The following is a 24,650-nucleotide window of genomic DNA, read 5'->3' as shown; positions in this document are numbered from 1 at the left end:
AAAGTCACTTTGATCGATCATAGAATTTTTTTGGCAATCGATCAATTATCGTTGTAAACCGATCGCACAGTATAAGCTCTTTAGAATACTGCAATTCAGTTTTATATCGTTACTGTTCCCATGTTGCGAATCCGGTGTTAAATTGCAAAAAATGTGGTGAGGTCATTAGGGTCTTCAAAGGTCCTTTTTAGCGATATTTCTAAATCGCAAATTCTAGTGAATTATATTCGGATTACAAGCAAATTGATATGCCAGAGTCATGGATCATAATCTTTCTCGCCATCTTAATTTCCTTTGAGATGTTTAAACTTTTGTTAACCTCGACCGGGGGAGCAGTAGACATGAACATTGAAAGGTGCGTTTCGATCAACTCCTTATGTTATTCGTAAACGATAGCAATCAGGAAGATAGTATTGCCAGGTATATCAGGTAAAATCTCAACAAATTCAAATCAGCACCAATAAGTAACAATTAAGAAGCATAAATACATACCACATAATTTAGTTAATAAAAAACTAGATATATATTTCTTTTTTTCTCTCCCTTTACTTTCTCTCTCTCTCTTTCTCACTCTCACTTTCTCTTCGAGTGCGCAAATGAGCCTTTCATTTGTTTCAAAGCGAAGCAAAGTGTTTTCCACTTATATTAACGCAAAACGATGCCGTACTTAATACCACACACACTCAATGATAATAGAGATCTGCAGCATATTTTCTCATACATTTTATTTTACATCATTTCATTTTGCAGATTGTCAATGTGTCAATGTACCTGAGTAATAACTGTGCAACACATAAAGTACAGAAAGTTTGAGCGAAAAAATAATAATACTATCGAGCATCACTTAACAGTTGCACTTTAAAATTAATTCATTTAAAAAATTTGCTGAACTAATTAGTGGTTTTTGTCAATCAGACCTGTTAGTTATGAGTACATCTCTGTCTTATTGCCTTAAGGAGTGTCACGACCTCTATACAAAGTTGATTTTCCAGAAATGACTAAAAAAATTCCTCACTTTGAAGACGCAAACCAAATGCAAAAACTTCGTATTAATCCCTCAATTTTTTCTTCTAAATTCGAAGAGAAAGAATGAATAATAGTGAAAAAATTCATACAAGAAAAAACACTTTATACGCGATTTTCTCAGATTGTAGTTTTTTAGCTTGTCCGTAAAATAAAATAAAACTAATGCATAAAAATTGCTGAAATTTTGTATGGATATTAATTTACACTAAATGCGTCAGTAAAATGAACCTCAAATATCGTTAGAAATTTAGGAATTTTTAAGGTGAAGAAAATTTGAAAAAAATGAATAAATTTAAAAAATCTGAATTGAACAGTTTTTTTAACACTTCCCGTTAATCGATTGCCAAATCGGAAGTTTATTTTTTATCAACACATATCAAATAAACATTTCTGCAAAATTTCTGAATAATTTAGTGCACACACACAGTAATGTTTTTTTTAATCTTACGGATGAGCTGCAAAAACTTCAGAAAAACAACCTGAGAAAAACACGTCCAAAATTTGTTTCTTGAATATACTTTAATACTTCATTCATTACTTCCTTTTTTACTTTGAAAGAACCAATTGACCAATTGACATGGAACTCTTTAAGCAATTTATTTGCAATTAAATGAAGTCATTTTTGAGAAATCTACATTTTGAAGCATCAGAGGTCGTGCCACCCCTTAAACGACAATTTTGACGTAGCAGATCAGGCTATGCCACTTTAGTCAACGGTTATTCATGTCAATGGCATGGACCTTAGGTTTAAGCTCTGATTTGGTCACATCCGGGAATTTTCTTTCATGAAATAGCATTTCATACGATTTTAGAATGCTGTAAATTACACCTCAATCGAACCAGTTTGGTTTTTATAAGTTTCAAATAAATTAATATAGATATTTCACAGTAAATAAAAAGCAAGCATTGCATCTGTTTAGTCATTTGAAATGTTTAAGGTCTATCATTGGATCGTTACAAATCGGCCGCATAAAAAAAGGCTCAATTTTGATAAAAATACGTTTTTTGATGGTCTCAGCATCATAACTGAAACATGTTAGGCAAATGATTGGCAGTAACGGCATCTCACTGTACAGTAGGATTTGGATCAACACTTTGCTTTCGTTGAAACAAACGCATGCTCTTAGCAATAAATACGTATTTACAATATCAGGAAATAGATAATCACTTTTTTCTTTTTTTTTCTTTTTTTTTTGCTATTCTGCTAATTTTCTACACGTGATTTTTTTACATCATTGCTATAAACTATCCAGATACATGTTTTAAGTATATCTAAACGCTTACATTGATCAAACTTGAACATGCTATCATTTTGTGAAATTAAATAAAAATTTTTTTTTGGATATGTCAATCTTTTTATTCATTTTTTTTTTCGGTCATGTCCTTTGCATCGTTAACAGTTTTTTATTGAACATTTTTTTATTTTCTATAATAATATAGGCTTTTCGTATTCACTTCTATTCGTATTACAGTCGCCATACGATTTTCGTAAAATTTCTATTTTTTTCCTAGAGAACTCTACCAAAAACATTTCTCACTAGATGAAGTATTGCTTTCATTGGTAAGGACGCTTTAATTAAACTTTCTTCATTTTTTAGTAGTTCTCTTCCGTGAGCTGCACAATGAACTGCTGCAATACAATACAATCAATACAACACAAGCCGTGAATTCATCATTAAATTTGCAGTCAAGCTTCATCGAAAAATTTCAGTTCTTTTTCCATTTTTACAACAGGAACCAACCACTGCTTTCGATGACCGTTTTGTACTATTACAACGATGCATTAAGTAAGCCATAAGCCACCATTTTCTTCGGTGATTAATCCATTTGATAAATCTTTATACATAGATTTTTTTCGATTGTAAGAATTGTTTAATGAAATCAAATTTATGTCGAATCAGCCACAATATCGCCTGTTAATATTGGTTATTCACACGATGTGAATATAAATCTTCGCGAAGCAAATAAAAGCGATAACAGCCTTAATCAATCGATCTAACTAACGACGTTATCTAGAAAAACTTAACTTTTAAAAAATGATTAAAAGAATCTTTTTAGACTCAAACTGGAAGCCGCGTGTAAAATCTAAGGCAAAAATTTCTATATATATGTGTATTTATATATATAGTTTGGTTATATTGTTATATTATGGAACAAATCTGTACATATCTTTTTCAATATTATTTTCGTATACTTCAATTTTTTTTCTGTATGAATTGATAAAATTTTTTATCTGATAAGATTTTTATTATCAAATGAATCAAAATTTGGAGATTTATATATGTATAATATATGTGTGGGAATGTATATATATATACATACATATTATGTATGCATGCATATTTATGTATATATTTTTAATTCGCGCTGCTTATATATAATCTTGTTTTAATCTTTTCTCTTCCGGGTTCCTTTTTTTCCATCTGTTTCATTTTTACATAAGTGAGCATTTCCCTTTGAGTTTCTCTTTCCTGAGTTGCGACCTCTTCTTGCTGGTGTCCATGTTCAAGCTGACATTCCTTCTCTTTTCCATGTTTAGAAGCTCTTGAAACAGCTCCTTTACGTTCAAATTATTCTTGGCTGATGTTTCCATGAAACCACAGCTCCATCTGTCGAATTAAAAAAATTATAAAAACAAACGTTGATTAATTCATTTAATCTACCAACTTTTTTCAGCCTGTGAAACTTAGAAGTAATTTTTTAATTACCTTTAGAGCATTTTTAGAGAATAAAACTTTAAAAAAATTATTCTCTGAGGAATTTGATGGAAATTGGTGTTTATAATATAAGTGTGTGTGTGTGTGTGTGTAAAAGGTAAGCTATAATAAGTGTGAGTAAAGTATAATGGTGGTAAAAGTATAAGGATTAATTGAAACAAGAATAAAGATAAGATGATCAGAGATAAGATAATGAGATAAAGATAAGAGAACACTGATATGCGTGACATTTTATCTGACTGTATGAAGACCGAATTTACGGAATTACCTAAACTCCATATTAAGTAAAGAATGACAGCTTCATATAATCTCGAGCCAGTACACGCTTTTACTGAATCACAAACTACCATGACGCTCCTCAAGACAACATAGAAGCCATGTCATCTCTCTGAGAATTTCTGGCATACCAGCAGATTAGAACAAAATGTAACAAAGACAAAGTCCTAGCATTCCCCGAAATTTCTAACTGTTCAGCATTCTTTGTTGTGTTTGTCTATACTTCTAAGAAACAGACTTAATGATACAATGATATTAGCGATGAGATTATCACTTTAAACTTTGTGAAATGTGAAACATTCACAAAGTGAAGAATTCACATTATTTTCATTTGAGCAAAACTGCAGTAGGCTTAGCCAGGGTCTCACGAGGAGGATTAGCAGCAGAAGCACGTCGATTGAAGCGTCCCAAACATGCTCGAGGGGATTATAAATATCAAGAATAGTAGAGAAAGATATATTTTACAGACTCTAGTGACCATGGTTTCACGTAGAGAGTTATTGAGGTCCGTACATCCACCTAAGAAGATACTACCCCAAACACAAACACTCTGTCCTCGAAAGAAATCTCTTTCACTGAGGTTTGATGATTCCAGGTTTTCTTCAAATGAAACAACGCTGCTTTCACTCTGCAAGCTAAACTTAGACTATCCATGAAAAACAAACCCTCTTCACTTTGATCTGCATTTCAGTAGACACGTAGACGTGTCCATTGCAAAGTATCCCTTCTGTGAAGAGAGGTGACCAATACGCAAATAACTGGTCGTCTCGCATACGGAACACCTTTGAAGTCATCGTGGACATTAGCTGATGATATCACAATTTTGGGGCTGCAGCAAAGAAAGACCTAAGCTGGGCTGGGATCGAGATCCTATTACCCTGTGCACCTAACAGCAAATATATTGGGCGTTTGTTGTAGCTCTTGGTCTTGACCATCCTTGAATAAACCGACTGTATGTCGAGCGCATGGCCGGAAATTATTGTGAAAGTCGATGAACCGCAGAAGGACTCGCATTTAAGTATTTAGTAACCTTTGTCTGCTTTTGACGTTTTTTTGGCCTGCTTTGAATCGTGTCTGGTGACATGTGATAAGTAAAACTTCTACGATAAGTTTACCAAACCAATATTGTATCTATGTAGGTAGTTTCGTTATCCTGGTTGGCGTGAGTTTATTGTATTGCTTTGATAAAATCCACCTATATGGTGACCTGCATATTTAACGCACATTTTATTAGATTAGTTGAGTGAATAATTGTTTTGAGATATCGATCAAACATACTAACAAGATGTTACTGGCATATTTTTATCTATACAAGACCAACAGTAAAACATTTAAAAAAGTTGTACTCGATTTACGCTGGCTTTCAAAGGTTGAGCACGCGATGGTTTGTACAAGTATAACATAACACTACTTTAATTTTGCATCTCTAGATTGGACGGTTAGTGGAACACGAACACGTGGTACTCAGGCGTACACTTTCTTCATGTGGAGCCTTTGGCGCACAGTACCGGCATATATTGTCTTACCAAGTGGTGCTGCAACTATGAATGTAACAAATAGTTGTGGAGATCGCTCGTCGATTCCGCTTGGCTACTATAGCAATATACTTATGGAAACAATTTCAAGCAAGTCAAGCAGTTATGCAAAGACCTGTGCCCGATCGACTAAAGGTTACTACCCCCTCTGATGATCGGTATATTGCTATAGTAGCCAAGCGGATTGTAGCATCACTTGGTAAGACAATAGCTGCCAATACTGTGCGCCGAAAGCTCCACATGAAGGGACTGCTCTAGTACCATTTTTTCGGGTCCCACTACCCGTCCAATCTAGAGATTTAAAATTAAAGTAGTGTTATGTTATATAAACCGTCACGTGCTCAACTTTTGAAAGCGAATGTATTTTGAACGAATAATGAATGTTTACCTTTTTGCCTGATCTTCTCCGGTGCTAGGTTGTACTTCTCTAGATTCAGTTTCATCGCATTTGTTGCCAACGAGCATAATAGGTACACCCTCAATTTCACTTCCTTTTACCTCTCGGATTACTTCGAAAATTGGGCGTAGTTCTTCCAGAGATTGACTGCTGGTCACTGCATAAACGAGAATGAATGCATGGCCTTTTGAAATGTTCAGTCGCTGCATTGCCGGAAACTGGTGGCTGCCTGTCGTATCAGTTATTTGAAGAGTACAAACGTTCTTGTTGCAGCTGATTACCTGTAGAATATACATTAAAAATTAACGTAATCTGACAAGCACAACGGTTCTAAAAAGTTTCCAATACCAAGTAAGATATGCGAATAATACCTGTCGATATGTATCTTCAATTGTAGGAATGTAGCTTTCACGAAAAGTTCCTCTGACAAAGCGAAGAACGAGCGAACTCTTGCCGACACCTCCTGCTCCAAACACCACTACTCTATAATCATTGCTCTGTTCGGGCATTTCGGTGCAAAACTCTGCCGATTATTCCAGCTGAGTTCCAGACACCTGTGAATATGAGAAAGTTCCCTTTTAACTAATGACATATTTTCTCAGTAGAAGCGAATAATAACGTAAATAAGCGAAGAAAAGAAAATCGCATTATCGAGTTTCGGGAATGAATCCCCAAGGCAAACAATGATAAATGACCATTGTCTGCCAGCAGTACCAAATCATTTCCACTAATGGCTCATTCCATCAATTAGGCGAAAAAACAACACAAAAGAAAAACGATTCCAATCGTGTTTTTGTGTTTATCCGAATTTCTTCTTGCTTTCCTGTCTACCTCTCAAGACAAATAAATTGAACCAGAGACGATCATTCTTATAAATAGCATTCTTCTATTTTTACCCCTGTCAGGGCAGTATTTCCATAGTAATATAATGCATGGCTGTGCTCATAAAAATTATTGTATATATAGATAATGCGGAAGATAAAATATGCTAAATTATTAAGGACGCATTTACGAGATGATTAAAATTTTCTTCTGAGTCAATGATTCATCTTCAAAACTGCACTCCAAGATCTTATTTCATGGAGATATACGATGCTAGAATTTATCATCAATCATAGAAAATAGTAATTACAAAAGAGATGAGCAATATTTCGTAATTATAAAAACCTCTTAGATTACCACGTAAGAATGAGGATAGATAATGAAAAATTGATATTTTTTTCTCGGATTCATAAACAATACTCAATCGAATATAGTATTTCGTGGCCTAGAAATACATTAGCGGGGGCTGGTGATTTGTTATGTATTTCGCGACACGGAATTACGAAACCTCTCTTTCCTCGATTCATCAACTAATACGAAACAGAAACCTTACTGCTTCGTGAATTATTAAGTGATTAAAACTTGTCTGCGCGAAAGATCCGGTAACCTAATACCATGTTAAATTCCGGATACAGCGAAAGACCTAACTCGGAGAGGTATCGCCTTACTCATGCACGCCACGCACATGCATGATTTAGACGTGAATATTTTATGAGCGAACCAAAACACATCCTGGTATCATTAATAACTCAGGCATTATCGACGGTTTTCACGAAAAAGCTTCCATCATTTAAAGTATGGCATATTATACAGCATTATACTATATTAGTCGAGGGTAAACATGACTGTTTGCATGAGGAAAGTCTGGCGTTCCCGATAATATTTCATAATTATTCCAGTAATATTTCAGAATGTTATTTGATATCGTGTGTTGACGTATACGATATTATCGATTCCAAATAAAATCGAAGTACGTATTGCCAGAGGCATATTTACAGGGGGCTTAGCCGCCGACTACAGCCCAGGGCAGAAAATTTGGAAAATAAGTGGTCAAGAAAGTTAATAAAATGGAAGAAGGGTGGCAAAATTTATGAAACCCTAAATCCGCCTTTGCTTAGAGAACAAGGGACTAGGTCGTTGATTGACCAAACGAGTGACCTACAGGGTTTGCAAGCATGTGAGTTACCAAAAAAGTGACCTAGAGAGATTACAAGTATGTGAGTGACTAAAAAGTGACCTAGAGAGCAGCGGTTCTCAACCGGTGCTCTGCGGAGCAATTGGGGCTCCTTGTGCATTCTCCAAGAGCTCCGCGGCCACTCGAGGAAAATAAAAAAAACCGTAAATTTGAAAACAAATAATTATAAATATTTTTAAATATTATAAATAAATCAGTAAGTTTGATGAATAAATAAAATTAGGCCTTCGGGGCTCCGCCATAGAAATCTTTTTTACTAAAAAGGGCTCCACGAGTCAAAAAAGGTTGAGAACCACTGCTTAGATCAAAGGACTAGGTCAGTGTGTGAACAAAAGAGTGACCTAGAGAATTTGCAAGCATATAAATGACCAAAACAGAATGCAGGATTGTGAGTGACCAAAACAGAATGCAGGATTGTGAGTGACCAAAAAACAGACCTAGTCTAAAATAGACAAAAAAGTGATTTATGTAGTTAGTAAGCATGTAAGTAACCAAACCAAAAAAGGGGGACTTACAGAGTGTACAAACATTTGATTGACCTACAGAGTAGAGGACCGAGCCAGTGAGCGACAAAAAGAATGACAGAGAAAGACTGCGCAAGCATTCGAGTTACCAAAAGAGTGATAAGCCAAACAGAACATTGAATCTACGCACTGAAACAGAGATGTTCATTCACAGTGTGAGGGGAGAACCTAGCTAAAAATCCACCCAGATTGGCAAATTCGAAAAAAAGAATGGTCATGCAAATTAGACTATTCAAGGGCAGCCGGCCATCGAAACCATAAATTCGTCTCCGCGTATAAATTTTTTAAGTCGACATTGACATTGCACAAATAATTATTGAATATTTTTAATAACATTGCAATTAGTCATTGAAAAAAAAAAAAAAGAATCAGTCGAATAATTGCAATTATTTAATCGCGGATAAATGAAATAATAATGTCGTTTATTTTGAATAAAAAATTTATTCCGAATTGAGGGAAGGGGAGAAGACAATTTTATTAAGGAGAGAAAAAGGCGATTGGGATGTAAAAGTTTAATTCCATAGATTGCTCTCTTTTGCATAAGAAAAATCCCAACTGTCTTTCTCTCACGGAAATGTTCGGTTAAATCGGATTCACTTGATTAAGTCTTTATGTATTTAATTCTTTTTTTTCTCTTTTTCTTAAGAGAAAACCTAGAATCGGGAACGGAAAGAAACCTTTTCGTCTCGCCATTGTCTCAAATATAACACACACAAAAAAAAACCCACAAAAGAAGAAGAAACAAAGACGCTATTTTCTGTCGAGATCTTAAGAGGTAATTACAAAAATACACTTTAATTTAATGAAGATTTTTCAAAAAATATATGTATTTTTTTTTTCTCTTTTATTCTTTTCTCTCTCGGCCGCAAGTTTTCATAATTTTATCTTCAATTTTGAATGTTTTATAAATTTTATACTCACTCGTTGAGTTTACTAAAAGAATTCTTCACGCAAGATAATGGAGATATTCTTTTTATGAATTTTTATGAGTGTTCGAGATTTGGAATTAATGTTGTTTTTTTTTTGGGGGGGGAGGGGTTTTCGTGATCTTTCTCTGATTTGATTCGATGTTGATGTGTGGGGCACTTGATTGATTTGAAAACGTGTCGCGTTCCCTTCAATCAAGTGATCAGTAAATATGCCACGGGTCACTTAGCCGCTCTGTAAATGTGTCGCAGGTGGCGTGAGTGCTCTGAAATAGTACTGTGGGGATTTGTAAATATGCTGCGGGGTTATTCAAGTGATCTGGAACTGTGGTGAGGGTCGCTCAAGTGCTTTCTTCGTTTTGTTCTCTGTAGAATTTTGCCGTAGTGGAATTGGTCTGTGGGTCACTTAAATGATCTGGGAATGCGCTGTGGGATACGTCAGTGGTCTGGAATTGTGCTGTGGGTGACGTGAGCGATCTGGAAATGTGCCGCAGACCGCTTGCGTGATCTTTAAATGTGAAGTGGCCAACTTAAGTGATCTGGGAATATGTCGCTTAGTTTATCTTTACAAAATTAGGTTTGAGGTCGCGAGCCACATTTGGTCCGCGTGCCATCGGTTGAGCATGGGTGGTTTAATGAACAATGTGTGTAGTTGGATGAGCTACCTGGACGCTTTCGGTTTTTTACAGTGAACCTGGTTTCGAATTTCAGTTTTTGAGAGACTTGATTTCGCATTTTGGAAAATAATATCAAAGTGTGGGTCTGATCTAGTATATAATCTATCTACGTGTGCATGAAATGACCATAGTGATGCAAAACGATCAAATATTGTTTGATCTTTAAATCATTTGTTATGGTATCAAAGTTAATATAGTCGTAGACATAAATAGAATTTTTGCTGAATTTTCAATTCTTAGAATCACCACTGTGCTGTCATTTCACGAGTGATGGACCCACGACATTGTAAAACTGCATTCACTGACTATTGATTCAGGAAGTGGATGGCAGCACCTACTAGATGCATGTCCCCCATACATCCCTAGATTCAAGTACACTGATGGGCATCACTCAGTAGATATTCTGACATGACTCACTTTCTTCAGGTGTGTTGTTTCGAAACAACGATTGAACCTTATTAAACCTTAAATGCGTAAATTTTCATATGTGCAAAACATTTTTCAAACTTTTATTACTGCCGCAGGTATGAAGAATTAAGGTGAGAATCGTCTTTGCAGAAAAGGAAAGTCATACCTTTCCATTTTATATTTTGAATTTTTTGGTAGATAACAATTAACAACACAATTATCAACTCTTTGTTTGCTGTAATGCATATTTGACTGTGATTTCGCTACATTGTAATGTGCTTCGTTTGTATTTTATTCTTACTGTCGTTTCAAGCAAAAAAGTAGTTACACACTTCTATTTTATGGGTAATTTTTAAAATTTTGCACATCTGCAAAAGCACACGTGTGTGCATGAATTCATGCTGCTTGCAAAACACTGCTCTAGAGATCATCAGGCAAGGAAAAGTGTTCAATTGTAGCTGAAAACTATTAGCGTTCGAAGAAGATTCCTTATGCAAAAGAAATACTATATTTCCTTCGCTTTATCAATTTTCGAAAAAGAATTGGACTAAAGTCACAAATCAAAAAAGGGCAGATAAAGCCCGAATGCCTAGAATGATTATGGTGGATAAATTCGTCCTGGAGGGCGTTTCATCGTTGAATGCATAAGTACTGTACGTATAAACTGAATGTGTCGATTTTTTTTTTTTTTTTTTTTGCATTTTAAGAAAATTCAAAGTTTCTTATAATGGGAAAAAAAAATTATGAGTGTTTCCATCAATATATATCGTTGCAGATATGCAAAGACCTCAGTAAGACCCTATATACGCAGTACTATTCTGTACTAATTCAAAAAAACTTATTAGCTCTAATCAAAAATTTTATCATTAAAAGGTTAAAGGCTGAATCTATGTCTCAGTTGATTTCATTATACAGATGCCAATTTTCGATGTGATCTTAACTTTTTTATCTTGCTGACTTGTTGAAATGCATTATTTGTTTTTTACGGGGGGTGTTGCACGATCTTGTCTTCACATGATTTTTCCTATGTGTGTGTGTGAGAGAGAAATCTCCTTCCCTTAAGGAACACTTAAAAATTTTATATTTACTTCAGGAATTCAATTTTTTTTTCTCAAATATTATGGTATTTTTATAGAAGTATCAGGAGTATTTTTAGGATTTTAAAATTTTTGGTTATTTTTTTTCTCGCATTTTAACTTCAACAACATGCGCCTTTTTCAAAAATCACTAAAATTTACCCATATTTTGTACCATAAAAAATTTTTTAATAATTTTAATGAAAACATTCGTGTTAAAGTATGCATTACCTAGTGTTGAGAGACACACAAGTTTCAAGACATTTGAATAAGTGTTCGAAAAAATGCTCCTTACCTAACAAAAAACTTAGTTTTCAGAATAGAGCGTTTTAGTGGAAAACATTAGCATACATAATGCCGGCCAGGTAGTTCATAAAAAAATATTTTTAAAACATTTCTAATACAGGTGGAACACAAACTTGAACACAGACGCAGAAAATTTCATAGTATTTGAAAAGTAAAAAATTCACTAGTGTGTTTTTTGGAAAATTTGCGTGCACCAACTCCGTTAAAACTTAATAAAAAGACTTATATGAGAGAGAGATAGCATCACAATTTTCTATAAATCATCCAATGATTACGTGACAAACCGAAAGGCATCACAACTTAAATACCGAATATCAAAAGAGCTTTAAGAAATACTCACAAGTGGGATATTTTATAACATCACGCAAAATTTTTAATGAAGGTACTTATATTCTTTACATTACCAGTATTTCCAATGCGCTGATACTTCACACAAAGAGAGTGCGTGTGTGTATTTGTCATGGCCATTTTTCTCGTACGAAGAAGTCCATTAATAAAGCTTTTGTTTCGGCTCCTTTTCGCAGATCAATAACCCAAGCGTAAATCTCGATATAGCGTGCATAACTTATAGTAAAACGGATAATAACGCGTGATTTGAATGAAATGAAAAAATTTTTACTAATAACCTTTCCGATACCTATGTTTTTTCCCCCTTATTGATCAATTGCCATGCATTTTGTATATATCAAGCGAATCCCATATTTATTTATTTTTTAACAGAAAAAAATGGAAAATTCTTCATTTTCTCTCCATTTTTGAAGATATCGAGAGCTTTTGAGTATCGATTTTGATTCGAAGCTCAACCGCTGCTCCCTGGCTTTATGTCAAGGGCATCATGCCAAATGTTTTTCAAATACTCGTATTTACACAATACACGCATTAAAGTTTTTGGTGCATGATAAACATGCGACATGGAAAAGAATTTTTAGCTCGAATAAATTTTAATTATCGAAAATTTCTAGAAAATGCTACCAAGAATATGAAAGGATTCTCTCGGAGATTCGGAAAACGTTCAATAGGAAATGTTCATTCGAGCCGTTTCTGTATCAATATAAACGTTGCAATCTTGAAATGTATTCGTTAGTAGCAAACGTGAAAAAAGTTATTTCGATTTCGTTTCACCGATTCGAGAGTGAAATCGCATAGAAACGCTATTTGTTCGTAGTTATCGATAAAATTCTGAAACTTACCGAGAGAGAAGCAAGGTGATTTAAACAACAAATGTGGCCTCTCTAGCGCAACTCGAATATAAACCAGCCTATCATTTCACAAGTTATACTGTCTTCGAAAAAGTTTGATACGCTTGCCGAGACGAAAACTTTGAACTGACATCGTTGAACGACGATTATTGTTCGGCGGAAATTACACCGGAACTTTGATCGGTTGTTGTTTTCAAAGAAATCATATCTTTTCGACTCACGAAAGGAAACGATTATTAACCGCATCTAAATACCCGGGGCTGTCTGCAAAATGAGATCTTCTTCTGTCAAGGGGTTTTTACAGTAAACAAATAAAATTACTTTCAGAGCTGTACATCCGACATGGATATTGAACGAATGTGATGTAACTTTCGTCACCCCATTACAATTTCATTTTGTTTTTTTTTATACTATTTTGTGTGTATTTTATATGTTTATATTTGTCCTAAGAAAGATAGAAAATTTCATGTAGTATCTGAGACATTGACCTTCGAATAATTATGTGCTTTGATGGATAGTTACTGACTGATAAAACTGTAAGAACGTAACACAAGCGGAAATGCGAAAATATCCGCTGAAATTCATAGCAATAATATAACGAAACAACATGTTTCGATAGTCTATTATAACCATTTCCATACTAATAATACTTGTACAGTCGACGCCCATTATTACGACCGCACCATTATAGCGACGGATACGATAAGTCCCAAAATGTTTCCTAAGTATACCAGGTTGTTATTCATCCAATATAATGATCCAAAAACGAATATTCAATCCAATAAAATGTCCGATCTTTTCTCTGTTTCGCCTGTTTTTTGCAAGGAAATGTAAAGCTACGTGTATTTCGTTGGCCAAAATTGTATTTGGCCTCGACCATTAATATTAGAGAATTTGGCACTCAGCTGCATGCAGATAATAAATTATTATATACAATTTTATTTTCTAAGCTGGTGCATTTTCACCGCACAAATGCTTAAATTTTAACAAAATTAATACAGTAATATAATTCATTACTTCCAAACATGAATTTTCTTATGAGACTTTTTTTGAACGTTCGATATAACGACCTCCCAATATAACGTCCATTTCAAGTGGAATCAGGGGGATCGTAATAACGAACGTTGAGTCTATTTACCGTTTAAAAGTCAGAAATATCCGTGAATATGGTACTGAAAAGTAAAGTTTATTTGGAGCTGAATAACTTTGGGAATTTTCTCAAACAGTCAAAAATACAAAATACTCACAAAGAACTACAAAAAGACGAAATCATTAGTCATAAGCCTTCAGCAAAGCAAATCAAAAATGAAGCCTGGTGTACACATTATGTGATATGTACGTTTACATTGTTTTCTTTCGTGAAGCAAGTTGGTGTATGGATTCCTGAGGAGGATTGCAATTCGAATTACCTCATTCGAGACTGCTGAGAAGGGAGAAAGATCCGTCCACTATTGAGCGTAATTTCGAATAAATCATTTTATCATCTTGATCGACTGCTTAAAAATAAGTATGCGTTATAAGTGGTAAGTTTTCTTATTCCAGGCTATTTTCAGGCCTCATTAATTCGATTATAAATTAGGAATTTCGGTTTGGAAACTCAAAGGCGAATTCACATATTTTCCACGGTTTGCAAAATTCAAAAATAACAAACAGTGGGAGCTAGAAAAATTAGACTTTTGATTTTCGTCTTATAAATAACATGCAAATTTTCCGAGTGAAAACGCATTCATAGATAACGAAATCTGCTTGATACGTATACATCAAAACTGATATACATTAAAAAAATTTAAAGCGCAGAATATTCTTCATGAATTAACTCTGCTGCAATTAAGCTAATAATATTCTATTTTGTTTTTATCCTGAATTTTATAAATCGAAATTGAATGTTTCATAGAATTCGAGTTTAGGAAGATAAATATTGAAGCGCGTGTATTTCAAATAGTGAAATAAGTTAATTACGAAACGTATTTCATGGGAAGATTTGAACCAAAGGAGAACTGAACCATATTCTCCGTATTTGCCAAGTTTCAAAGCGATTTCGGGAGTTTGGGGAATTCAAGTAGAAACCTTTGAATATGTGATCGGCCAAGAAAAACCAATCTCACGGTTGACATCCCCCTTTAAAAGACTTTCGAAACAGGATTCCATGAAAAGCTCAATGTAATCGTATCAAGTGACTTCAGTCGAAAACAGCGAAACTAGACATCAAAGCATTTTCTATGCAGTGGCATGATAAACTTCCTGGTATTTTAGGAAACAGATAATGTATTTGAATTTATAAGAGGAGTGAGTCAAGAGGGAATTGACATTCAATATATCATTTCTATAATTACATATTATACTGTAGTAGCAGTGTCATAACTTAACAGCAAAACAAAAAAAACTTGAATGTCCATGCAATTAGTAAAATAATGAAAGCAACAATAGACCACACACAAAAGCAATACTGTCGAACGACGGGTGACTTGGGTACATGCTCTAATTTTTTTATTTTATATGACACCATAGCCGCTGTGAATGTAAAATTAAATATTATGCCCAAATCTCTCATAATTACCCCATCTTTTTTCCCCTCCTACTTTTATCATAACCTGTGTTTTAAGGTTTCGTGAAACCATTGCAAAACTTTGTTTTCACAGCTTCAGTCCTGACAGAAGTTTGCTTTGGTAGGTTTTCTTATTGCTTCAATTGTGTGCGCGCGTGTGTGTGTGGATGATAAATTATCTAACTATATAGAAAAACCTTTGTTTTGCGGTCACCGACAAAAAAAAATTAGTCCGTAAACAAAAGGTGACCGTTAATCAGGGGTTTGAAATGCACACTTTTGTTATACAAGGGAAAAATATATATTACTTAGCCGTAAAAGAGGGGTGATCACATATGAGGGGGGTGTCCATTAAGAGGGATTTTACTGTAAATCAATTTGTAAATTAATGGTTGTATGATTAATGAAATGTTTAAGAATTGCGAGGTGACTTGGGGATAGTATTTTATATTAGTATGTCCCGGAAAAAAATAACCATTGATGAAATTTATAGTCTGAACCAGCGTTCTCAACCTTTTTTGACTCGCAGAGGCCTTTTTGGTATATAATTTCTATGGCGGAGGCCCATAGGCTTATTTTTTACTTATTCATCAAAGTTACTGATTTATTTTTACTATTTAAAAATATTTATAATTATTTTTTAAATTTTACAGGTTTTTTTTTATTTTCTCTTGAGCGGCCGTGAAGCCCCTGGAGAGTGCACGAGCCCCAAGTGGTTCTCGGAGCACCGGTTGAGAACCGCTAGTCTAAACACTCTAAACCATAAGGAGGCTTCACATAACCAGTAGTACTAATTACAGTAGAACCAAAAATAAATAAATAAACCACATAAGAGACAAAAAAGTGCAAAAAAAAAACTGCCTTTTCATGCCAGAAGATTCTGAAATCGATTCTCCTGCACCACAAGAAAAGAAAGATGGAGTTACAACATGTAGAGTTCCAACTTCTACTACAGAACAGTTTGATGAATGATAAAGTCGACCCGACATCAGAGTTGGAGATTTTATTTCTGTCAAATATGAGGGAAGAATACGCTCAGGTCAGATTTCTGAGATTTTTGATAACGAATATCATGTAAATATAATGGAAAAAGTAATAAATATTGGAAGTCAGAGCTCAAAGATGAGATTAGGTATTCATCTAACTCTCTCTGTATTGACAAAGATAACCCCTCCAAAAAAACAAGCATGTGTGACTGGGCAGATTTACATTGTAGACATAAAAGAATAATTTTCCGTAATCTAAATATTTGTAATAAAAACAAAATTTATGTATTAATAATTTTTTTATTTGTTACGAGTTATTTCCAATGGATGAGATGGAAGCATACGCTTCGATAGGTGAAATATCAAGATAATGGAGCAGTGTACTTAAGTCGCCCCACCTGACGGGATGACTTGGATACGACTTTGTGAATAGAGAATTCATTTTTCTCTATTATAAAAAGTAGCAAAACACAAAACAAATACCTAAAAATTTCTTCTTTCTCTCTCTCTCTAGTGGTGCAATTTTTATTAAAAAATGTTAATTTATAAGAGAGATAATACAGAATATGTTCAAAATTTGTACCCAAGTCACCCATTTGACGGTATTGATAATCCTGTGGAGGAAGATAGTTCTTATTTAGCTGGAATAGAATGAAAAGAATATAAACTTTTTAGCAAAAATCTGTTATTTAATCGCCGTTTAAAAATGAAAAAATTAGTTTTTAGATATGACATTTAAGGGGGTCTCATACCTTTTAACATAGTCAAAAGCCTCAGAAACTTAGTTGTAGTAGAAACATCATTAAATATATTATTTAACTGCTGATTTATTTGAAATTCGGTACACATGTTTTCGATTGTATATGCTATGCTATGATAACACAATGTTTTCCCTGTCTCTGATACTTGTTGTTTTGCGTCTCTTCAACATTAATGAAAAAGATGTATTGTTAACACATTGCGCCGGTGATAAAATAGCATGCCATAGATGTAATTGAAGAAAATTTTATTCAAAATAAAGAAACTGTTTAGTTTATCATACGAGACTAACTATTTGAGATCCGTTCATAAATATTTGGTTTCTGGAAAAAAATATTTAAAATTTTTCAAAATTTGAATTTTGAATTTAATTTCAGATAAGACTGAGTCAATGAAGTTTCGATATTTTATTTCATTTTGATGAACGGTACAGTTTTCTGTATTTTCAATCAATTTTTATTCAATCATATTGATGTCATGCTACTTTACTATGCGCATAAGATGTTAGAAATAAATTTTTTTCGTAATGTTTGAAAATTTGCAAAAATATACGTATTTAAGATATGTGTGAAACTTTATTTTAGCATAACATAGCATATACTAAATAGTTAAATAATATTTTTATTGAAATATTTCTAATAGAGCATAGTTTTTGAGGCTTTTTGTCCATGTTAAAAGGTAAAAGACCCCAACCCAGAATATCCGTATTCAAATTCAATGCAAAATCTCTTCCAAGAATTCCTGTATTGAAAACTATATTTTGAATTTGAACGAAAAGTTTCATTCATCAATGATATTTTTCCATTATCGTAATAATGATGAAAACTACGATGTATGTGCTTTTTTTTTTCCGTGGACATTGAATCCAGTTTCTTCAAAAATATATTACCAGACTAAACTCGAGATTTATTGAGAAAGAATCAGTTGTTTGTATAGTGGCGCAATAGACTCCTCTCTCTCTTCTAGACGTTTTCTACATTGATGGTATTTATGGAGTTTAATGACGTCGAGTAATTTAAAAATAAACATTGCTGTTCATAGATAAAATTTGTAATTGCCTCTGGGAATGATAAGCGACTGACAATATGCTTTAATAGGCCTTGTGGGTAATAAATAACTGCTTCTGTCTCTCAAAACACTTGTTTGTGCTGCCAAGGGACATAGGAGAAAAGTTGAATTGACAGCTGGTGTCCGATACACTCTCATGCCATCGAAATTTATTTGGTTCAACATCACCTAAGTATTTCTCAAAGTTTTCTCAACAGTGAAATTTTTCGACGTTTGATTCGAATGTAGTGTAATTACATAGGGTATATGCGGCATATATATAGCTATATGAGTGAAAATACACTTTGATCACGGGTAAGACTTATACTGTCTCGAAAGTTTGTGTCGTTGAGACAAGTAAATCCTTTTTCAGACAGATGGAGGTGATTACTTCTTGGCAGAGATAATCCTGTTGGTGCCTTCGGAGATTACCTGAGATGGAGAATTATATGAGCGGGTGACACAAATTTGCTCTCAGTAGACAAACATTTTGTCTAAAACCCAATAAGTAAGATAAAGTTTCTGTACGAGAAGAGAGCGAGCATAGTCATCATCATCATGGGTGCTACCGAAACTTAATTGCGTAATTTACCGGAGAACAAGAATTTCTGCTCGGCTAGGCTCATCTAAAAAGAACCGAAATGCACAGGGAAAAGGGATGTGTAAAGATGAACACGTTAATATTTGAAACTGTTACGATCCTCTCGAAGATTTTGAAACTTTTAAACAAACTTACTAGATCATGATCTGACCTATGAGTCTTGCCTAATACGAGGGTCACTCTGAAAGTTGTTAGCAGTCCTCCATTAGATGGCAGTATAAAGAGTATTATGGTCACTCATTATATATGCATGGAGAAATATGTTTTGGTGAAATAACTCGCTAGAAACTTCCGTCTTTCCAAGTTCTATGGTGGGAGAAGGATGCAAATTTATCTGAAGCATGGAAAGAGCTAATTAAGCAAGAAAAAATGGATATTAGTTTGGCCAAAATCTTTATTTCCTTATAATTACAAGCCTAGTTTGCAAGTTATAAGTTACCAAAATTGATATGAAAAGCTTTTGATTAGATAGTACCTTTCAAAGCAACAGTTTAAAACTAGTGCCATGGATTTCAATATGAGTGGTTCAGTTCGGTTACATAAGTGGTTTAAGAGTTGCAAGAGCTTTTTCTCCTATAAGGGTTTTGGATTAATGTTAATGAATCACAGAAAAAAATACTTAGTTTTTCTTTGCTTTCTTTTGCTAATCCACGGCTTGTCTTATTTTTTATCATTGGTGAAAGCCTTTTTGAAGTTCCCAAATGCCAGATATTGTTTATGAGATTTCCTATAGTTCCTCGCCATCACAATAACTTGAACTACCAGACAGATACCCACGTTAATATTCCTTACGGAACCTCTAACGTAAAGGGTATCTGTTGGAAAAGTAGCAACACCTTCCCCAGCCCATCAGATCCATCCACCCTACCCGATCAAACATGAGAACACTTTTTCAAAGTACAAGGGGTGGGGGGGGGGGAATTAAAATATATATAGTAACCACAAAATAATGTGAAACTTAAACATTTGTGGAAGCACAATGCGCGTCACAGTCCAGGTGCATATGTATGAAAAGGGTGGGGGAAAGCATCACAATAACTGCAACACATTGGCGAATTCCAAATATTTTTACACACTTGAAAAAGACATTCTGAGTCTCACACGATCTCCATTTAATCAATTAGGCTGGTCGTCTACTGGAAGCTTAGAGAGAAGAACGTAAGAAGTGTTTATAATTTAGGTGTATGTGTCTCACTTCTTAGCTGGAACGTTTAACGTAGGGAAATCTAGCTCTTTCTGGCGGGACCGAGCAGCACCTCCTAGAAGGCTTCCGCACGCTGCTCGTGTCGTCATGTAAGTAGTCCGTCCTCACTCAAAATATTCAGAGAAAAAATTCCGCTGCACATGCTAGTATCATTGTTGTGCGGAAAAGAAACGAACGGGTACAGAGTTGGTGATTTCTATGCCTCACACTCAATCACCGTGCGGTATTTGTGAACCAACCCGGAAGATTCTAAGCCAAAATAAGAAGAAACGAAATAGGATGCTGGTTCAAAATATGGAAAACCTGCTAGGTAGTCTTACCGGACTACTCTCATGACGTTCAGATGAACGTAGCAACTCGTGTGGACGCCTTCTATCTCTAGGAGGTGCTGCATCGATCCGAGTTCTCTTGAAATTCAGTTTACAATAAAATGAAATAAACGAGTATTGCTACCAGGGGTGCTTCGAAGGACCCCCTGGTGAGTGTGAGTGAGTGTTTAACATTTAGATTGGATTTTGGTTTCGTTATACAGGGTGTTCTGTTAATGGACTGACAAACTTAGAAAGTTGTTAGTAGACATCAAGAGAAACAAAAATTGCAATGGAACATGGTGTCACAAACCACGTTGAGAGGGTGAAAATCGCGAAAAACGCATGCAAGTTTCGACGTCACGCTGGAACGACAAAAAGTACAATAAAAACTACAAAAGATTTATTTGATTAATTATTACCAGAGTTGCTGGAAATGGCGGCCGCTGACGTCATTGCACAGTCTACACCAACGTAAAAACGATTCCGCGGACGAACTCTAAGATACCAGGTATGCTTTTGATGTCTGCCGCAGCCACGACTATCCGCGCTATGAGAGTAAGCAGCGATCAACTGACATCCACCTTTCGTCTCCTCTGGACTCGGAGCCTGCATGCGTTTTTCGCGATTTTCACCCTCTCAACGCGGTTTGCGACACCATGTTCTATTGCAATTTTTGTTCCTCTTGATGCCTACTGACAGCCCTCTGAGTTTGTCGGTCCATTAACAGAATACCTTGTACTGTACATATTTTGTTGTTTGGTATTATTATATTTTGAGAGGCTCATGGGGGCTTTTTTAATTGATTTAAATGAGTTTTTGTTTTAATTGATATAACTTTGTCACTGCCAAATCGTATATTAATTGTGAGGCTGGTCAATTGTTTTATCCGGAATAATTGATTAAATTTAAATTGTGGTACACAAAGTAAATGTCTTGGATAATTTTTATGTAGTATATGTATGTAAGCTTATTGTAATTTAGGGGAAAGTGAGGGCTAATGAGACAAATTTTAGTGAAATAAACTAATTTAATTTTTTTTTATTTTATTGATAAACATGCACATTTATTTTTACATGAGCTCTTTTGTCCCATCAAGAAAAATAAACCTACAAAAACTAGATAACCAGCATGAAATATTATTTTAACATGTCTTTTCAGGCATTTTTATGCCTAAAGCTAAAGTATATTGAAATGGAAGCTTCCTAGTTGCAATTTTTTCTTTAAACCATGATAGCTTTGATGCCACTCCCGAACATTCAAACTCTTCTTCTTACTTGAAAGTAAACGCTTCGTTAGGCACAAATCTGTCCCATTAGACCCCAAGGGCTGGAATCTTATATTTTTGAAATCTGAACATATCACAAGAGAATTTACCTGAGATTTAATGAAAAGTGCAATATTTAAGGTATACCAATTAACAGTATCTTCACCAATGCAAAGAAATTTAATATTTCAAAATCGGTCAAACAAAACAAAATTAAACTTACTTTTCAGGGAAGATGGACCGGCACAGAGTGTGAAAAACTAATTTTCGTCTTTCCTTTTCTCTAATAATCAGGAATGATTTGCTTTTTGTGATTAATGACAGCATCTTAATTGTTGTCATTCAGATGTGAAAGAAATATTTAGGAGGGAAACAAACAAATACTGAAATATGGCCTTGTCCCATTAGTCCCACTTTGCCGTATGCAGCATGCCCAGGAAGTCTTTACCCAGGTTTTTTCTTCCCAACGCCAGTTATAGAAACATATTTTCAATTAGAAAAAGTATGTAGATAACGTGACCATTTAGATATGTCATTTATTTCACCAAAGGCAGTACCGAGATACAAATTTTCATTTTTGTACGATTCCTCTGTCCTCTACTTTCCAATTAAATGATCGTTGCCCTGTCTCTCCCGAGTCCAATAAAAAAAAATTCCGTATTTAATTGTGCCGTGTTAAAGTTCAATATTCACCGAAATGTTGTTGATTGAAAGAGTTAAGAGAGAGGACATCTCAGAAAGCAGAAAAGTTTGAATAGACTATAACTGCAAAAGAGTGTTTCGAACTTTTTTAGCGATTTTGTTTCTCAATATATGCTGTTCTTTTCCTCATTTTCAGCGATTTCTAAACTCAAATATCTCAGCGAATTTTGCAATTACAAGGAAAGGGTCCCAAGGTGACGTCTTCAAAAGGTTTTGAAAATAATTTGCACTCTCTGATTCCCAAACATTTAAACATACGCAGAAATACATGGAATTAGTATAGGTCACTCAGAAAAAATTGTAAATATTAATATTTTGAACGAAAAGAATGAATTCAAAAATCCAGCAACCGTAAGGTCTCTCTCTCTCTCTCTCTCTCTCTCTCTCTCTTAGAGTGACGTCATTCAAGCAACACATGGTCAGGTTAAGACGCCTTTATGTACAAGTTTTTCAAGTTTATACAAGTATACAAGATTTTTTTACGAGGTTTTAGATCAAGTACAGACCAGACAAACAGAGAGAAAGAAAGGAGAAATAGAATTAGTTTTAAGAACAAAAAAACAAAAGGAAAAGAAAGTGAAAAAAGCAGTTTTATTTGTATATATCGCCAAGAAGCAATGAGCAGACAGCTGTTATAATTTTTAACTGCATTCCGCCGCTAATTTTTTTGTTTTTATGTGTTTCTGGATGAGATGAATGTCTTAAATTTTTTCACACAATTTTTTGAGGCCAACATCTTGAGACCCTTTCCTTGTTAGACATAAGAATTTTTTTGTTAGTCTCAAAAGAAACAGAGCAACAACTTTCCAATCGGTAGTTAAAAAACAGGAGCGCCAGAACTCTACCACTGCACTTATCTCGTTACCGAAATCTCTTCCAGCCCATCTTCGTAGCAGATTCCGAAGTGGGAAGACAGAGCGATCGTATAAAAAATTAAATTCTGCATCTCAGCACATATACGGCCCTAGTAAAATGAATGACATATCGAAAATGGGCACGCTGTTTGGATACTTTCCTCTAATTGAGAGTTTGTTTCTATAACCAATGGTTGAAAAGAAAGGGAACTTTCTAGGCACGCGGTATATATATGTGTTAATGGTCCGCTATCACGACACAGGGACTTTTTTTTTTGAATTCATTGCAATTCAAATAATGAAATACTGTATTAGCATACAACTCAAATAATTCTTACCAGAGAAATTTACCTTTGATAATAATCTTTCCATATCTTTCACATCTTCACAAACGTTCCGGAGAAAATCCAAATACAAAACAAAAAGAAACAGAATAATGTCGGTACTAAATGTTGGACAGGAAAAGGAGGCCATGTTCCTTTTTATGCAAAGAATCGAATGCATTATGCATAAGAGACTGCGTTTGGGAACACTTTTTTGTGCGGAACTAATCTGAAAGCCTTCAAAAAAGAATCTCAATTTCGATTTTGGAATTGATGAAGATAAAAATGGAAGAGAGTGTACATTTTGCGACATTATAAGTATTGAGAAGTATAAAAAGGAAGGGTATTTTTGTCCTATAGAGTTTTGTCAAGATGGGCAGTGTGTCAAGGTCGAGATAGAAAGAGAGAGATTGGATTCTGATTACCGGTGATGCGCCGTAAAGCCTGCAAACTGAGACCCTCTTGGGTCAGATCGATGCGCACACATTAACACCCCGATCTAGTCTCCTATTTCTTATATTTCTTTGTTGATGCTGCTGCAAGTAAAATACAGTAGTGCTTCAGTTAACGAACACTTCGGCTAACGAATTTTTCTGCTAACAAAGATTTGTTTTCGTGATTTTTCTACCTTGGCTAACGAATACGGATTCGGCTAACGAACAGTTTTCGTTGATATGGACGCACATGCTAACCTAACACAGCCACATTGCTACCTGTTTTTGCACCAATCATTACCAGAATTACTTTCACTCGAGCTCGATTAATTCATGTCCCTATTGGAATTTTTTTTTTTTTTAGATGTACCTCCACTTCTCTTTCTGAAAGTTTTTGAACCATTTCACGTAAAATGAAAGAGATTCAGCTAAACATTAGCCTATGTTTTCAGTGCACGCTTTCTTTCAAAGCAAGACTCTTTTCAGCATCAAACTGAACAGTCTGGACGTTCTAGGAGCTTTTCCTCTGCATGTAT

General features: G+C 34.7%; 1 protein-coding gene across 2 annotated transcripts in view; it reads right to left on the bottom strand.

Annotated features, from left to right (window-relative positions):
- Window positions 1-2,221: 2,221 nt before the first annotated feature.
- Window positions 2,222-24,650, bottom strand: part of LOC149065770 (GTP-binding protein Di-Ras2) — a 48,822-nt gene continuing 26,393 nt past the window's right edge. Inside the window, exons 1-4 of one of the 2 annotated variants that reach the window (XM_089253708.1) lie at window positions 13,076-13,239; window positions 6,323-6,505; window positions 5,943-6,232; window positions 2,222-3,635 (exon numbers count right to left, since the gene is read on the bottom strand). In XM_089253708.1, coding sequence (XP_089109834.1) covers window positions 3,461-3,635; window positions 5,943-6,232; window positions 6,323-6,460 — 603 coding nt within the window. In that variant the 5' untranslated portion in view covers window positions 6,461-6,505; window positions 13,076-13,239 and the 3' untranslated portion in view covers window positions 2,222-3,460. Of the gene's footprint in view, window positions 3,636-5,942; window positions 6,233-6,322; window positions 6,506-13,075; window positions 13,240-24,650 lie in introns of those variants that run through there. The other variant, XM_089253707.1, reaches the window with a different exon arrangement.

This window comes from Pholcus phalangioides, unplaced genomic scaffold (genome assembly GCF_987345545.1).
Source record: "Pholcus phalangioides strain wild (caught in Gottingen) unplaced genomic scaffold, Ppha-v1.0 ptg000039l_1, whole genome shotgun sequence".
NCBI lineage: Eukaryota > Metazoa > Arthropoda > Arachnida > Araneae > Pholcidae > Pholcus > Pholcus phalangioides.
Note: the sequence above shows the minus strand (reverse complement) of the source record. Positions and strands in the feature narration are given on the sequence as shown.